This window comes from Fistularia commersonii, chromosome 17, assembly GCF_037954325.1.
Source record: "Fistularia commersonii isolate RoL2024-O1a breed Wild chromosome 17, RoL_Fcom_v1.0, whole genome shotgun sequence".
NCBI classification, from domain to species: domain Eukaryota; kingdom Metazoa; phylum Chordata; class Actinopteri; order Syngnathiformes; family Fistulariidae; genus Fistularia; species Fistularia commersonii.
Window position 1 is genome coordinate 2614023 of NC_141300.1, and position 12013 is coordinate 2626035.

General features: G+C 48.7%; 1 protein-coding gene across 3 annotated transcripts; it reads right to left on the reverse strand.

Moving 5' to 3' along the window:
- Window positions 1-599: 599 nt before the first annotated feature.
- skor1b (SKI family transcriptional corepressor 1b) lies at window positions 600-6319 on the reverse strand. 3 transcript variants are annotated; one of them, XM_086163448.1, is made up of 7 exons: window positions 4521-6319; window positions 4066-4141; window positions 3860-3982; window positions 3692-3748; window positions 2664-2738; window positions 1538-1612; window positions 600-1185 (listed from the first exon to the last, which is right to left on the reverse strand). In XM_086163448.1, the coding sequence occupies exons 1-7, from the start codon at window positions 6285-6287 to the stop codon at window positions 1088-1090; spliced, it is 2271 nt and encodes a 756-aa protein (XP_086019574.1). In that variant the 5' UTR covers window positions 6288-6319; the 3' UTR covers window positions 600-1087. The 3 variants fall into 3 exon arrangements, with proteins under 3 accessions (XP_086019574.1, XP_086019572.1, XP_086019573.1); XM_086163446.1 differs by having other exon boundaries at window positions 3878-3982; window positions 4066-4156; XM_086163447.1 differs by lacking the exon at window positions 3692-3748 and having other exon boundaries at window positions 3878-3982; window positions 4066-4156.
- Window positions 6320-12013: the final 5694 nt, after the last annotated feature.

The window sequence follows — 12013 nt, forward strand, 5'->3', positions numbered from 1 at the left end:
GCATTGGGTTCGTTCCTTTTACTGTTTAATTACAAGCTGACAGCTGGGCTGCTTATCCTCAACATATGTATACGTTAATTACGGTGGTTGCTAATTGACTCATCAGTGACCCAAGTATTTTAACATTAAAACGATTCGTCGCTCAATTTAGTCAATCTTAACGAGTATGAGGGAAAAGTTCAGGCCAAAAAAAAAAAAAAAAAAACAGCTAAAAGAAGTCACTCAACGTGCAGCTACTCGTCCGCCCTTTAAATAGTTCAAGCAGTCGGTGCTTTATTTTTAATAGAGTATTAATAGCAAGCGGTGAAAGTCAGCTGCAGCCGAAGTGGCCCACTTGCAGGGGGTTCAACTGAAATCAATTCAGTGGGAGAGCCAGGGGTGAAACCATCCAGTGTGGAGAGTGGAGTGAGAGCTTGCAAATCATAAAGAGCCCAACTGACTGGGAGACCAAAGGGGGCAAGAATCCAAATTCTTTTAATAAAAGCATTTATTCATGAGAGATGATGACAAATATTACATGAACAAATTGGCTACTCTCAATAGAATATGTACTATACAACACGGCTGGTGTAGCCTTTTCTCTCAGCCTCGACCTCCCATTGAAGTCTTTTTTTCTTCTTCTTTTTCTTTTGTTTTGACAGGCAAATGCAGACTTTGACCAGCTGCACAAGAGCACACGCCGCGGGGCCTGCGTGGGTCGCGGTTCTTTCCACCGCCCGCATAAAGTGCATTGAAAAAATCCAAAGTGAACACACGACACTGAGACGAGGCGGTGCGGCTGGGCGGAACCGGAAGTGAAGTGAGTTAAAAATGACAACCTCTAAACTATTACTGGATAACTATATCGTCATTGCACGTTGCCACAAATAATAAATAATTATAGAATTTCAAATAAATAAATAAATAAATAAAATCGAGATGTGTGATGGGTTACATAGACGCTGAGAGCTGATACACATTATCAATATTACAGTTAATTACAAGATACTTTTTCTAGTTTTTGTGTGTGTTTGTGTGTGTGTGTGTGTGTGTGTGTGTGTGTGTGTGTGTGTGTGTGTGTGTGCGTGTGTGCATGTGTGTCCGGCTTTTAGGGCGGCAGCAGCGGGGACTTGAAGGTGCAGGAGCCCGAGCAGTGGCGGGGGGTCAGCATCTTACACGAGAAATGGTGCAAAGCGTCGTGAGCTTCTATGAGAAAGGAGATCAGACAGTCAGAGGTGCGCGTGCGCGTGCACGTCCCAGGTACAGGTGCATTGTGGGTGACGTCAGGTAGGCGCAGGTCACGGCGTTGGATAAAAATAATAATAATAATAATAACAATAATAATAATAATAATAATAATAAACAGTTCGGATCGAACTATCGCGAGAACTGCGTCCGGATCGGTCGCGATTTTCGCGTCAATCAATGCTCTTGACGATTGTCAATCGATCAGTCCGATTTGGGTTCATAAAGCGAGCGAACGACTTGATTCACCGTAGGAAACAAAAGGAAAAATCCGTTCGACCAATCACTTCATAAGTTACTTTATTTTTCTCACCTCTAACGATGTGAAGCTGCTGAACCATCTCCTCCCGGTAGGACATCTCCCTCTTCATCTGGTCCTGGAAGTTATCTGGAGGAAGAAGAAAAAGAAGACGTTGTTATAAGACGGGACAGATCCAGTCCAGCGTGCTTCCATCACTCGCCGCTGGGAAGCGTTGTTTCCCAAGGTGAGCGAAAGCGGCGAGGCAAAGATAGTAAAGCCTTTAAAATGCACGAATATAAACGTATAATAATACTATATTTAAGATTTTACCTTTCTTAAAAAGGCTAATAATTAATACCCCCGAACTTCATTGAGATACACGTTTCTATTTCAATCGTACACCGACGATTCAGGTGCATCGATTGTCTGCCGGATGTGAATTCATGCCATTATTTTATTTCAAAATATTTTTTGGTTGTATTTATCTCAGTTGCAGCAATTAACGCAATTGTTGTTGTGATTTAATCACGTATTTACTTTCTGCGATCATGACAGTCAAATGTTCGGATTGAAATAAAACTAACCCGAGTAAATACAGTAAGGAGAAGTAGCATCGTGACAATTATTATCTTATTCTTTGCTTATTTGTATTTAATATTTATATTTAGATCTCACTGTCGTTGTCAAACAAGACGTATTTATAACTTCACGTCCAGCGAGGCGGGAGATTTCGACGTCACTTCCGTTCTTACAAGGCGTTTCCGGTAAACACGAGAGTAAAAAGAAAAATAATGCTGATCTGACAAGTAAATGAAATAGAGCCCAGGAGCCGGATGTAGCCCCCCCCCCCGAAAAAAAACAAATTTCAAAGGGTGTGTGTGTGTGTAGTGTGTGTGCGTGTGTGGGTGGGGGGTGTTAAAATCATATGAAGGGTTGTATTTTTTTTGAATACCTCCCAGGGGATCGTGTCCCTGAACCACTTAGCATTTTACTGGGCAGAGGGGGCCCTCGGAGGGTCTGTGCTCCGTGGATGTGGAGTGAAGAGTGGATGATGAGGAGGAACACTTAAGCACCCATTCTTTCTGATTTAAAATAAAGATGAAGAGCAATGGAGCACTTTGGCCAATTTTTCTTTCAATGGTTTAAAGTAATGTGTGTATGTATATGTGTGTGTGTGTGTGTGTGTGTGTTGGTTTACCTTTTAAATGTTGAAACTCCCGTTCCAGCTTTTTCCTCAGCTCCACCTGCTCCAGCAGTTGCTTCTGCAGCTCCTCTATTGGAGAAAAGAAAGAGGGAAGAGGAGAAGGAAGGTGAGAAGATGGAGACGGAGGAGCTTCCATCTCTCAAGAGGCGAGAACGCCATCGGGTCTTGTTCTGGAAATCCAGAGCAGGTCTTGTCGGGCCTCCAGCGGACACTTGCTCTGAACCCCAGGGCGGAGAAAGGAACCGGCTCGTATTTAGATCCAGCTCAGCTGCAGGTTAATTGTTGTTGACCAGAGAGGTGTGGAGGGATGCATGCAGGGTTACAGCCACAAGGCCTGGTCAAAGCAGGACATAATAATAATAATAATAATAATAATAATAATAATAATCGTAATAATGACAACCACCTATGAAGGACCCTTACTAGTGAATTTATAGGATTTAGGTTTTCGAAAGAAATAAATTCATTGCACAGATGATAATCTACATATAGTCCTTTGGATAATAATAATAACCACAATAACAATAATACATTTAATAAAAATATTAATGAGGGCAGCTACTTCTATAACTATAAAGGACCCTTTCTAATAAATTCATAGGTTTTGGATTTTCAAAATAGATAAATAAATCACAGAGATCATAATTTATATGTAGTAATTTGGATCATAATAATAATAATAGCTCTCATTTGTAGCATTCTATTAATAAGATTTAGATTATTCAAAATAAATGAACAAACTGGGAGATAATAATAATAATAGTAATAACACATAATCCCGTTTTCTATGAGTCACACGGCAGGGAGAATTTATAATCTGCACAAATAAAGGCTACAACATGAATTTATGTATGTAGGCCTTAATACACTTAATACTGATATAAATATATAGATATATAAATTTATAGTAAATGGAAAGCTTCACCTGTCAGGAATAATTCAATTTCAATAATAATAATAGTTATTATTATAATAATAATTATAATTATAGCGTTAATAGTAATAGTAGTAATAATAATTACCTTTTGCCAGACTTTGTATGTCCATTTGTGAAGGCAGAGCTCTGACAGGCACGTCGCCTAAATACAAGAGAATATATATATATTTTATTTTTAACTTCTGTGCTTGAGCCTGGGTCCTTTCCGGTGACCGGTGGCGGGGATGAGGTTTAGGGGAACCGGGGGGAGAACCGGGGGGATCCGACTCACCGTCGTCCGGCTCCCGCTGGTTCTCGTCGCTGCTTTGTTCGTGGAAGGACTTGGTCTCGACCTCCTCCACTGTGGACGACGGCTCCTCTTTGCTCGCAGCCTCGTCTGCAGGAAAAAAAAAAAAACATTTATTCATCATTTATTTCTTCTTTTTGTGCAATTTGTAAAGCGAAAAAGGGTGGTCGAACCGTGAGCCTGCAGCCCGGCGAGGTAGGCGGCGGGTCTGAACGGATACGGGCTGCTCCTTTGCTGCAGCTCGGTCCTCTCCGGGGTGTAAACCTGGAAATAAAAATAACAAATACTAAGATAATAAATTAAAATTAAAAAGGAATAATTTTATTAAGATGCATGTGCGTAATTTGATTTTTTGCCTCGGCTGATATATTAAAACTTGAATTAAACAACTAATTAAGTTGGAAATGTGCACTTATATTATATTTTAATTAAAAATGTGTAATTCCCTTAATTGTTCGGATAGGTTATTACACTGTTATCACTTTTTTTCCACACCACGCAGTTGCAAACACGCTCATAGGGAGATTGTGTGTGTGTGTGTGTGTGTGTGTGTGTGTGTGTGTGTGTGTGTGTGTGTGTGTGTGTGTGTGTGTGTGTCAACCGGATCCGGTGGACGGGGGTCACTCACTTCACCGAAAGCCGCGGCGACGTGCACGTCCCTGTCAGAGGGCCGCACGGCGTGCATGGCCATCCTCCCGCATTCGCCGTCCTGCGGGGCCTTGCAATCCGGGTGGTTGGAGGTGACCGTCCCGGCGGGGCTCCGCCGATCCTCCTCTCCTCCGTCCTCCTCTTCCTCATCCTCATCGTCGTCGTCCTCCTCCTCGTCGTGCGTTTTGTTGGTCTCCACGTCCACGTCGGGCTCGCCGTCGCTGTCCACGCACGGCGACGCGGACCGGTAGCTGGAGCTCTCGCTGAGGAAGTCCGGGGAAAGATATCCGGTGCGTCCGTACGCGCCGCGGCTGCCGTACAGCTTGGCGATGCACTCCGCGTCCTTGATGACGGGCCGGAAGGCGGACACGTAGCTGACCTTGCGTGTCGGCGGCGGGGGTGGAGGTTGCGGGGGCGGCGGAGGCGGCGGGGGCCGCGCCTCGTCCCCGGACTGCGTGCTGGAGCAGCGCTCCGCGTCCGGCGCGCCTCCCTTGGGTGTGTTCGTACCGCGGTCGCCGTGATCGTCCGCCGGCGGCTTGTGCGTGGCCTGCGGGTACGGGCCGAGCGGCAGCGCCCCCGCCGCGGGCCAGAACACCGGGAACGGGTGGTAGCCGCCGTCTTTGGCCCCGGGCCACAGCACGCCCGGGAGTCCCGCCTTGCTCTGCTCGCCCAGCAGCCCGTCCTCCTTCTTCTGGCACAGGCCGAACGCGGGGAAGCCGTACGGGTGCGGGAAGAGCGGCGGCGGGATCTTCTGCAGCATCCCGAAGCCCTTGCTGGGCACCGGGATCACCGGGTAGCTGCGGGCGCCCGGGGGCCCCGCTGCGCCTTCACCGCCACCGCAACCGAGCAGCTTGGCGGGGACGTCGTGAGGCTCCTGCGGGATCCCCGCACCACCACCAACACCACCTCCGCCAACGGCACCCCCGCCACGCGTCTTCAGGGCCGAGGCGGACTCGGACCCGCAGCCGCTCCCTCCGCCGCCACCCGGCAGCGTCCTCTTGCGGCTGCCGCCGTTGAACATGGCCTTCACGTCCTCCCACGCGTGCAAAATGTCCGTGGGGCTCCCCTTGTCCGTCAGCTTGAGGTGCCGCCGCCACGAGTTGAAGTTGGCCGCGTCCGGTTGCGTGTACTTGGACTCCGGCGTGCGGTGCGAGTGGAAGATGAACTTGTTAGGCGAGAAGTACATGTTGCAGTACGAGCACTTGATGCACTTGGCGCGGGAGCTGTTGTAGCGCGCCGGGATGAAACTGCCGCGGCATCCCCACGCACACTCGTGGGACACGTCGAAAGCGAAGTTCTCGGGTAGCTTGGGCGGCGTATGCGCGCCCAGGAACGACTTGCAAAGCCGCTCCGCCTCGCGTTTGGTGATCATCCCGCAGCGCCGCGACGATATGGGCATGGCGCCGGCGCGCCGCAGGATCTCCAGCTGCACCGGCGTGCACTGCACGCAAGTGATGCCCAGCGCCACGCGTCGGTTGTGGATCTCGTTGTAGCTGTAGTTCTTCAGCAGCGTGTTGGAGATCTGAGCGAGGCACAGCCGCTCCTGGCCGTCGATCACCAGCGACACGATGGGGACCCCGTACAGGACCGTCTCCCCGACCTGGTTGGGCTTCAGGCCGCCGGAGCTCGGCGGGTAGGCGGCGTCCGGCTTGGAGGGCCCGGGGGGGGCGGGCGTGCTGGAGTCTCGGCCCGCGGGGATGGGCTCCATGTCTGGAGGGGCCCGCGAAGCTGCGGGGATATTTGACATGCGAGTTAGTCGTCCGTGGATCGGCTACCCACGCGTGGGTTCCCTTTTTTTTTTCTTTTTTTTTTTTTTTACCCTGGGAATCAGAGTCGGAGCGCTTCGGTTCTTTTTTTTTTTCACTTTCAGATCCACGAGTGAACTGTTTCCCACGGACGCGTCCACCCCCGAAACTCACCTTCACCGTGGACGCAGTCTCCCCTCCGTCGCGACTGGGATAAGCTGAGAGCGGGACGCTGTGTGTTTCCTCGGCGAGCGTGGATGTCTTCGTGGGTGTGGGTGGGTGCGGGACACAAGCACACACACGCTTACACACACACACACACGCTGTTTTTCCTCCCGCTCCTTCGCCGTCCTGCTCCCGCACTACTCCGCCGCCGCTGTGCGCGCCTGGTTTGTGTTGCGGCGTCCACATGGCAGAGGTTCCAACGCCCCCCCCAAACACACACACACACGCACACGCACACACACACTCCACCCCCCAACCGCCTACCGACAAGTGACGGCAAAACTTATGTCAAAGGCACTCCCACTCACAGGAAGGCTGCATTAAGTATGGCTTCATGGCCGCTGTGTGTGTGTGTGTGTGTGTGTGTGTGTGTGTGTGTGTGTGTGTGTGTGTGTGAAATGCAGAAAGTGAAATTAATACGTAACAAGTGCATCTCAACATTTCCTGCGAAGCGGCAGGCGTGGATCTCTCATTACCCCGGATGTATTAGGAAACAAACACACACGCGCGCGCGCGCCTGTAATTTAAATAAATGTAATCGACATACATGGGGGCTTTGCAGTGGGATTTGAAGAAAAAACACATACACACACAGCAGGGACCCCCTCCACACACACACACACACACGCACACACACACACACACACACACACACACACACTCCTCCATCCGGGACATTGTTTTTGCGCGTGCAGCCCCCCGTGGAGAGTAGCCGGCCTTCATCATGTGCCGGGTTCCCACGGATTCAAAACACTTCCGCGTCAAACAAACACACACACACACACACACACACACACACACACACACACACACACTTCGCTTACACGCGTTTCGACAACAACCAGCTGCTGCTGAGGTCGCAGCCTGTGACCCCCCCCCCACTTTCTCTCTCTCTCTCTCACACACACACACACACACACACACACATACACACACACACACACACACACACAGAACCGGGGAAACAATGCGGTATAGGAGTCAATAATAGCCTCCGGTTAACCGTTTCCGTTTGGCACGCGTGCACTGCCCGTGATCGATTGATTATTGATGACGGAGACGTTCGTTGTCGTTGCACCCGCTGAGTTCGTGTGTGTGTATGTGTGTGTGTGTGTGTGACAGAGAGGGAGTGAGAGAGAGAAACGGCGTGCACTTGCATTCGGGTGATTTAACCAATTTTTGAAAAGAGAAATCAGAATATTTGTTTTATTTATTTCGTAGTCGGGGTTTTCCCTTCCCGATCGAAAGATTCTGCATAATTCAATATTCTACTACACCAGTAATCTTTTTGAATTAAGTTTTCTCTCAGAGCAAGTGCAATTAACTATGAGGTAACTATTTTATTTATTTATTTGTTGTTGTTTTTTGCCTCTCGGGACCACCGTAGTGCGCAGCCGAACATAATAAAAGCTCTAATAAAAAACAGGAAAAGCGCGGGATTTGGCCCAAATATCGCGATGATTCGTTCTTGAACCCGCGTCGAACGAGACCGAAGCGAAAGGTCAGCGGGGTCACGGTGACTCCTTCCTCCTCTATATTTTTGGTGCATTAATCACCTGAACACCCCCGCGGGAAATTTCACCTGACTCTGTAATTGTTTGGAGGCTTTTTCTTTTTTCCTCCCTCTCTTTCTTTCTTTCTCTCTCTCTCGCTCTCTATTTTAATCTCGGATTAATTCATGCATTTTTAAATAACTGTACATCTGATTAATAAACTAAAAAAATAAAAAGGAGAACGAAGCAATTAAGAGGGAAGAGGTCGGTCGTCACCGGCGACGGGAAGGCGCGCCTGTGCGCATGCGTGATATGTACGCGTGTACGTGTGTGTGTGTGTGTGTGTGTGTGTTCGATAAACAAATAAACAAGAAATAAACTTAAAGCACGGGCAGACCGGTGTTTGATGAGAACGACGGACGCGCGTTCACGTAGACGCGCCGCGGGGGCACCTGTTCATGTACAGGATCCGCGGCCCACGAGTGGACTCCGTGGAAAACCGGATGTGTGTGTGGGGGGGAGTGGGTGGGCCACTAGTGTGTAAACCCACACTGGTCAACACGGATTTGTAGATTCGTGAAATCGTGACATGCGTGCGTGTGTGTGTGCGTGGATGTGGGGGGGGGGGGGGGGGGGGGGGGGCTTTTGTCACAGACGGAGACTCATCTGTAGACATGGGCTCCCGAGGGGAAGTGTGTGTGCGTGAGTGTGTGTGTGTGTGTGTGTGTGTGTGTGTGTGTGTGAGTGGTGTGTGTGTGTGTGTGTGTGTGAGTGGTGTGTGTATGGTGTGTGTGTGTGTGTGTGAGGGCGCGCAGAGGAGTAGCCTTGGAGTGTGTCAGCGGTCACGCGCGGAACTAGACGTGTCAATCACCCCCTCACACACACACGCACGCACGCACACACACACACACACACACACACACAACTATAAAAATGATTACTGAGGGCCTTGCGTGCCTATTTAGCATTGCCGTGTGTGTGTGTGTGTGTATATGTGTGATCCTCGTCCGTGGAGGGGAATCTGTTTAGAAGTAATTTTATTTTTATTTTTTATTTTATCACGAATAAAACAATATTATTTAAGTGTGGAGAAAGGTAAATTGCAACGACGCATGCGCAGAGCACATAACGCCCTCGGCCTGACTGTCCGTGCGCGGAAAGGCCGCAAAGCCTCGTAAAAGAAGATGATATTTCAACAAAAGTGACACCTGAGACGTTTTAAAGATTATAAGGCGGGCAGAAAATATAAAGTATTATCTGGGAAAAAAAAACCTGATGAGTGTAATGAACGTGTAATACACCGTGTATTACACGCACCAATGACTGCTCTAAATTAAAAGCTCAAGATTGACCTTGAAAGGGTTCAGAAGAAGAAGAAGTAGAGAGAAAAAAAGGGCTAATTGTGAAATTATTTAATTACAATTTGTCCGTTATCATTAATTAGGACAACATTTTATTAGAATTACCATTCCGCGACGGCGCCCGCCACGTTCCACTGACACAGAAAGTCACTTTAAAAATGACGCCGCCTCGTTATCCGGCCCGTCTGCCGGCGGCCGCCATCACGCACGATGTGCACACGCACACGCCTTTTGCACGGGAACTTGTACCCGTCACGGGGACTCGAGTGGGCACGGGAATTATCGCGATGATAGCAAAAGTTCCCCGGCGGTGGAGAGGCGCGTAGCGGCGTGGCGCTCCATTTTTCTTATTTGTACTTCCGGAGGCGCCGTGCGTGACGGCCGCTTTGCGGGATTCCACGCATTTCCATACAGATAGAATGGCTCTGGGTGGATGACACGCGTCTGCGGGGCGGAGCGGATGTGTGTGTGTGTGTGTGTGTGTGTGTGGGCACGGTGCAATGAGCCTACACACACACATTTGCAAAGTCAGTGTGTATGTGTGTGTGAGTGTGAATGGATGTAAATCCTTGCAATAAGAAAAAACAAAGGATTTAAATGTATGTATATGAGCACACAAGTACATATACACAATTTAAAAAAAAAATCTGCTAAACAGGGTGTTTTTTTGTCAGAAATATTTCAAATTTCTTATTGTTATTATTAATAATAAAAATATTAATAATAAAAATAATAATTATTATCCTCTTCTTTTCTTTGGCCTTTTCCCTTCTCCATCTAGCCCTATTCTCTGTATCCTCCTCTCTCACACCAACTAACTTCATATCCTCTCTCACTACGTCCATAAAGCTTCTCTTTGGTCGATTTCCAATTCCAGCATCCGTTTACGAATATATTCACTATCCCTCCTCTGTACATGACCGAACCATCTCAGTCTGGCTTTTCTGACCTTCTCTCCAAAACATCTACCATGTGCCGTTCCTCTGATAGACTCGTTCCTGATCCTCTCCATCCTGTTCACTCCTGAAGAAAAACTTAAAATCTTCATCTCTTACTTTTGGTCATTGTCACTGTTTGCAGACCATGCAACATCACTGGTCTCACCCCTGTCTCCTGCACCGTTCCTTTCAATAACAATAATGATAATAAATAATAATAATAATAATAATGTATTTTGGTGATGAGTTGGGTTTTCACCCGGCGAGTTACCTTAAAGTACAACCAGCCACTTGTTTATAATCCATCTAGTAAATGAAATTAAAAAAACATGCACGAACAGATAATAAAAGTAGAAAAGCGAATACTACTTTACACTTATGAGTATTATGGGATGTGGCTTGTTGTGGCGTTCTGCCGCTGCATGCAAATCAAACAGTGACGTTAATGAATGACACCCTGGATTTGGTGGCCTTTAATAATATATATTAAAACATTCATTTTTTTCCAGCCAGTTTAATTAACATACCGCATATTTGTTATAGAACTACCTCCTCCCTGTGTGTGTGTGTGTGTGTGTGTGTGTGTGTGTGTCGTGATGAATCCTGATCCGATGGCGACATGGGATGTCCTGCAGCCCGGTGGTTCCTCTGCGTGAGAATCCATGCGGCGGCTTGTGGCGGCATGACGTCATGACCCAGAAAGCAAGCGCTAGCGAGAGAGAGAGAGAGAGAGAGGGAGGGATGCTGCAACAGGATGTGCTATGTGGCAGGAGGTCGTGTTAATAATAGTGATGGTGTGTGTGTGTGTGTGTTCCCCTCGAGTTCCAGCAGTAAATAAGTCCAGAAACATCTGTAAACACCTGCCCGTCCTCCCTCCCGTCCTCCTGAGCAAACACAGCTGCTGCAGAAAAAACAAACAAACAAAAAAATTCCCCGGTTGTGTCGGCAGGTTCGAGGGCGGCGTGTTTGCACGCGTTTACTTAAAAGTGGCGAATAGGGCGGAAGTGGCGAGCACGAGGACACCAATCACCCGGTAATCACCCTCCCACCCCCTTCCGGTGGCTGTCCGTCCTTCAGAGATCTGCCTGACCCAGTAACGACACACGGTCGGACCGGAGGCGTGTGTGTGCAGGGGGGGAGGTGTGTGTGTGTGTGTGCAGGGGCGTGAATCAGCCCCCCCCCTCACCCTCCACCCCTACCCACCCCTCGGGTCGGGTGGTGGGACGCCGGCCACGCGGCGTCTGGGAGCGGCGGCGGAAAAAATTAAAGAACCGGGAGACCGGAGCCAATCCGGTTACGGCTCCCCGTTAATAGCCTGGGAGCTGCTTGGGAAACGACGCGAGTGGGGTAATGCGGGATTCAATTTCATTTGATATTAAAGAAACACCCTTTGGCGTGTCTCTCTCTCTCTTTCTCGCTCTCTCTCTCTCTTTGTCCCTCCTCCTCCTCTCAGTGATCTATTAAGCCATTTAAATTAACAATGGAATGACTTATTCTAATACGGACGCCTGCTGGAGTGGGACGCCAACAGCCTCGTGGCGGGGGCCTCCACTCGTCCGTACTGTCGGACAGAGGGGCTGGCTGTGTGTGTGTGTGTGTGTGTGTGTGTGTGTGTGTGTGTGTGTGTGTGGCAAGGGCACAGTCATGTAGACAAACCCGAGAGAAGGCAATCAGTAAATACACCAATGTCCAATAAAGGAAGGGGAGTTGG

Bases quoted from the DNA above. Each gene is read 5' to 3' on its own strand.
- skor1b (XM_086163448.1), bottom strand. From the start codon at position 6,287: ATGTCAAATATCCCCGCAGCTTCGCGGGCCCCTCCAGACATGGAGCCC. The intron at 4,142-4,520 runs GTGAGTGACCCC...TACACCCCGGAG, and splicing joins TCGCCGCGGCTTTCGGTGAA to AGGACCGAGCTGCAGCAAAG. The intron at 2,739-3,691 runs GTAATTATTATT...TTTCTCCAATAG, and splicing joins CATACAAAGTCTGGCAAAAG to AGGAGCTGCAGAAGCAACTG.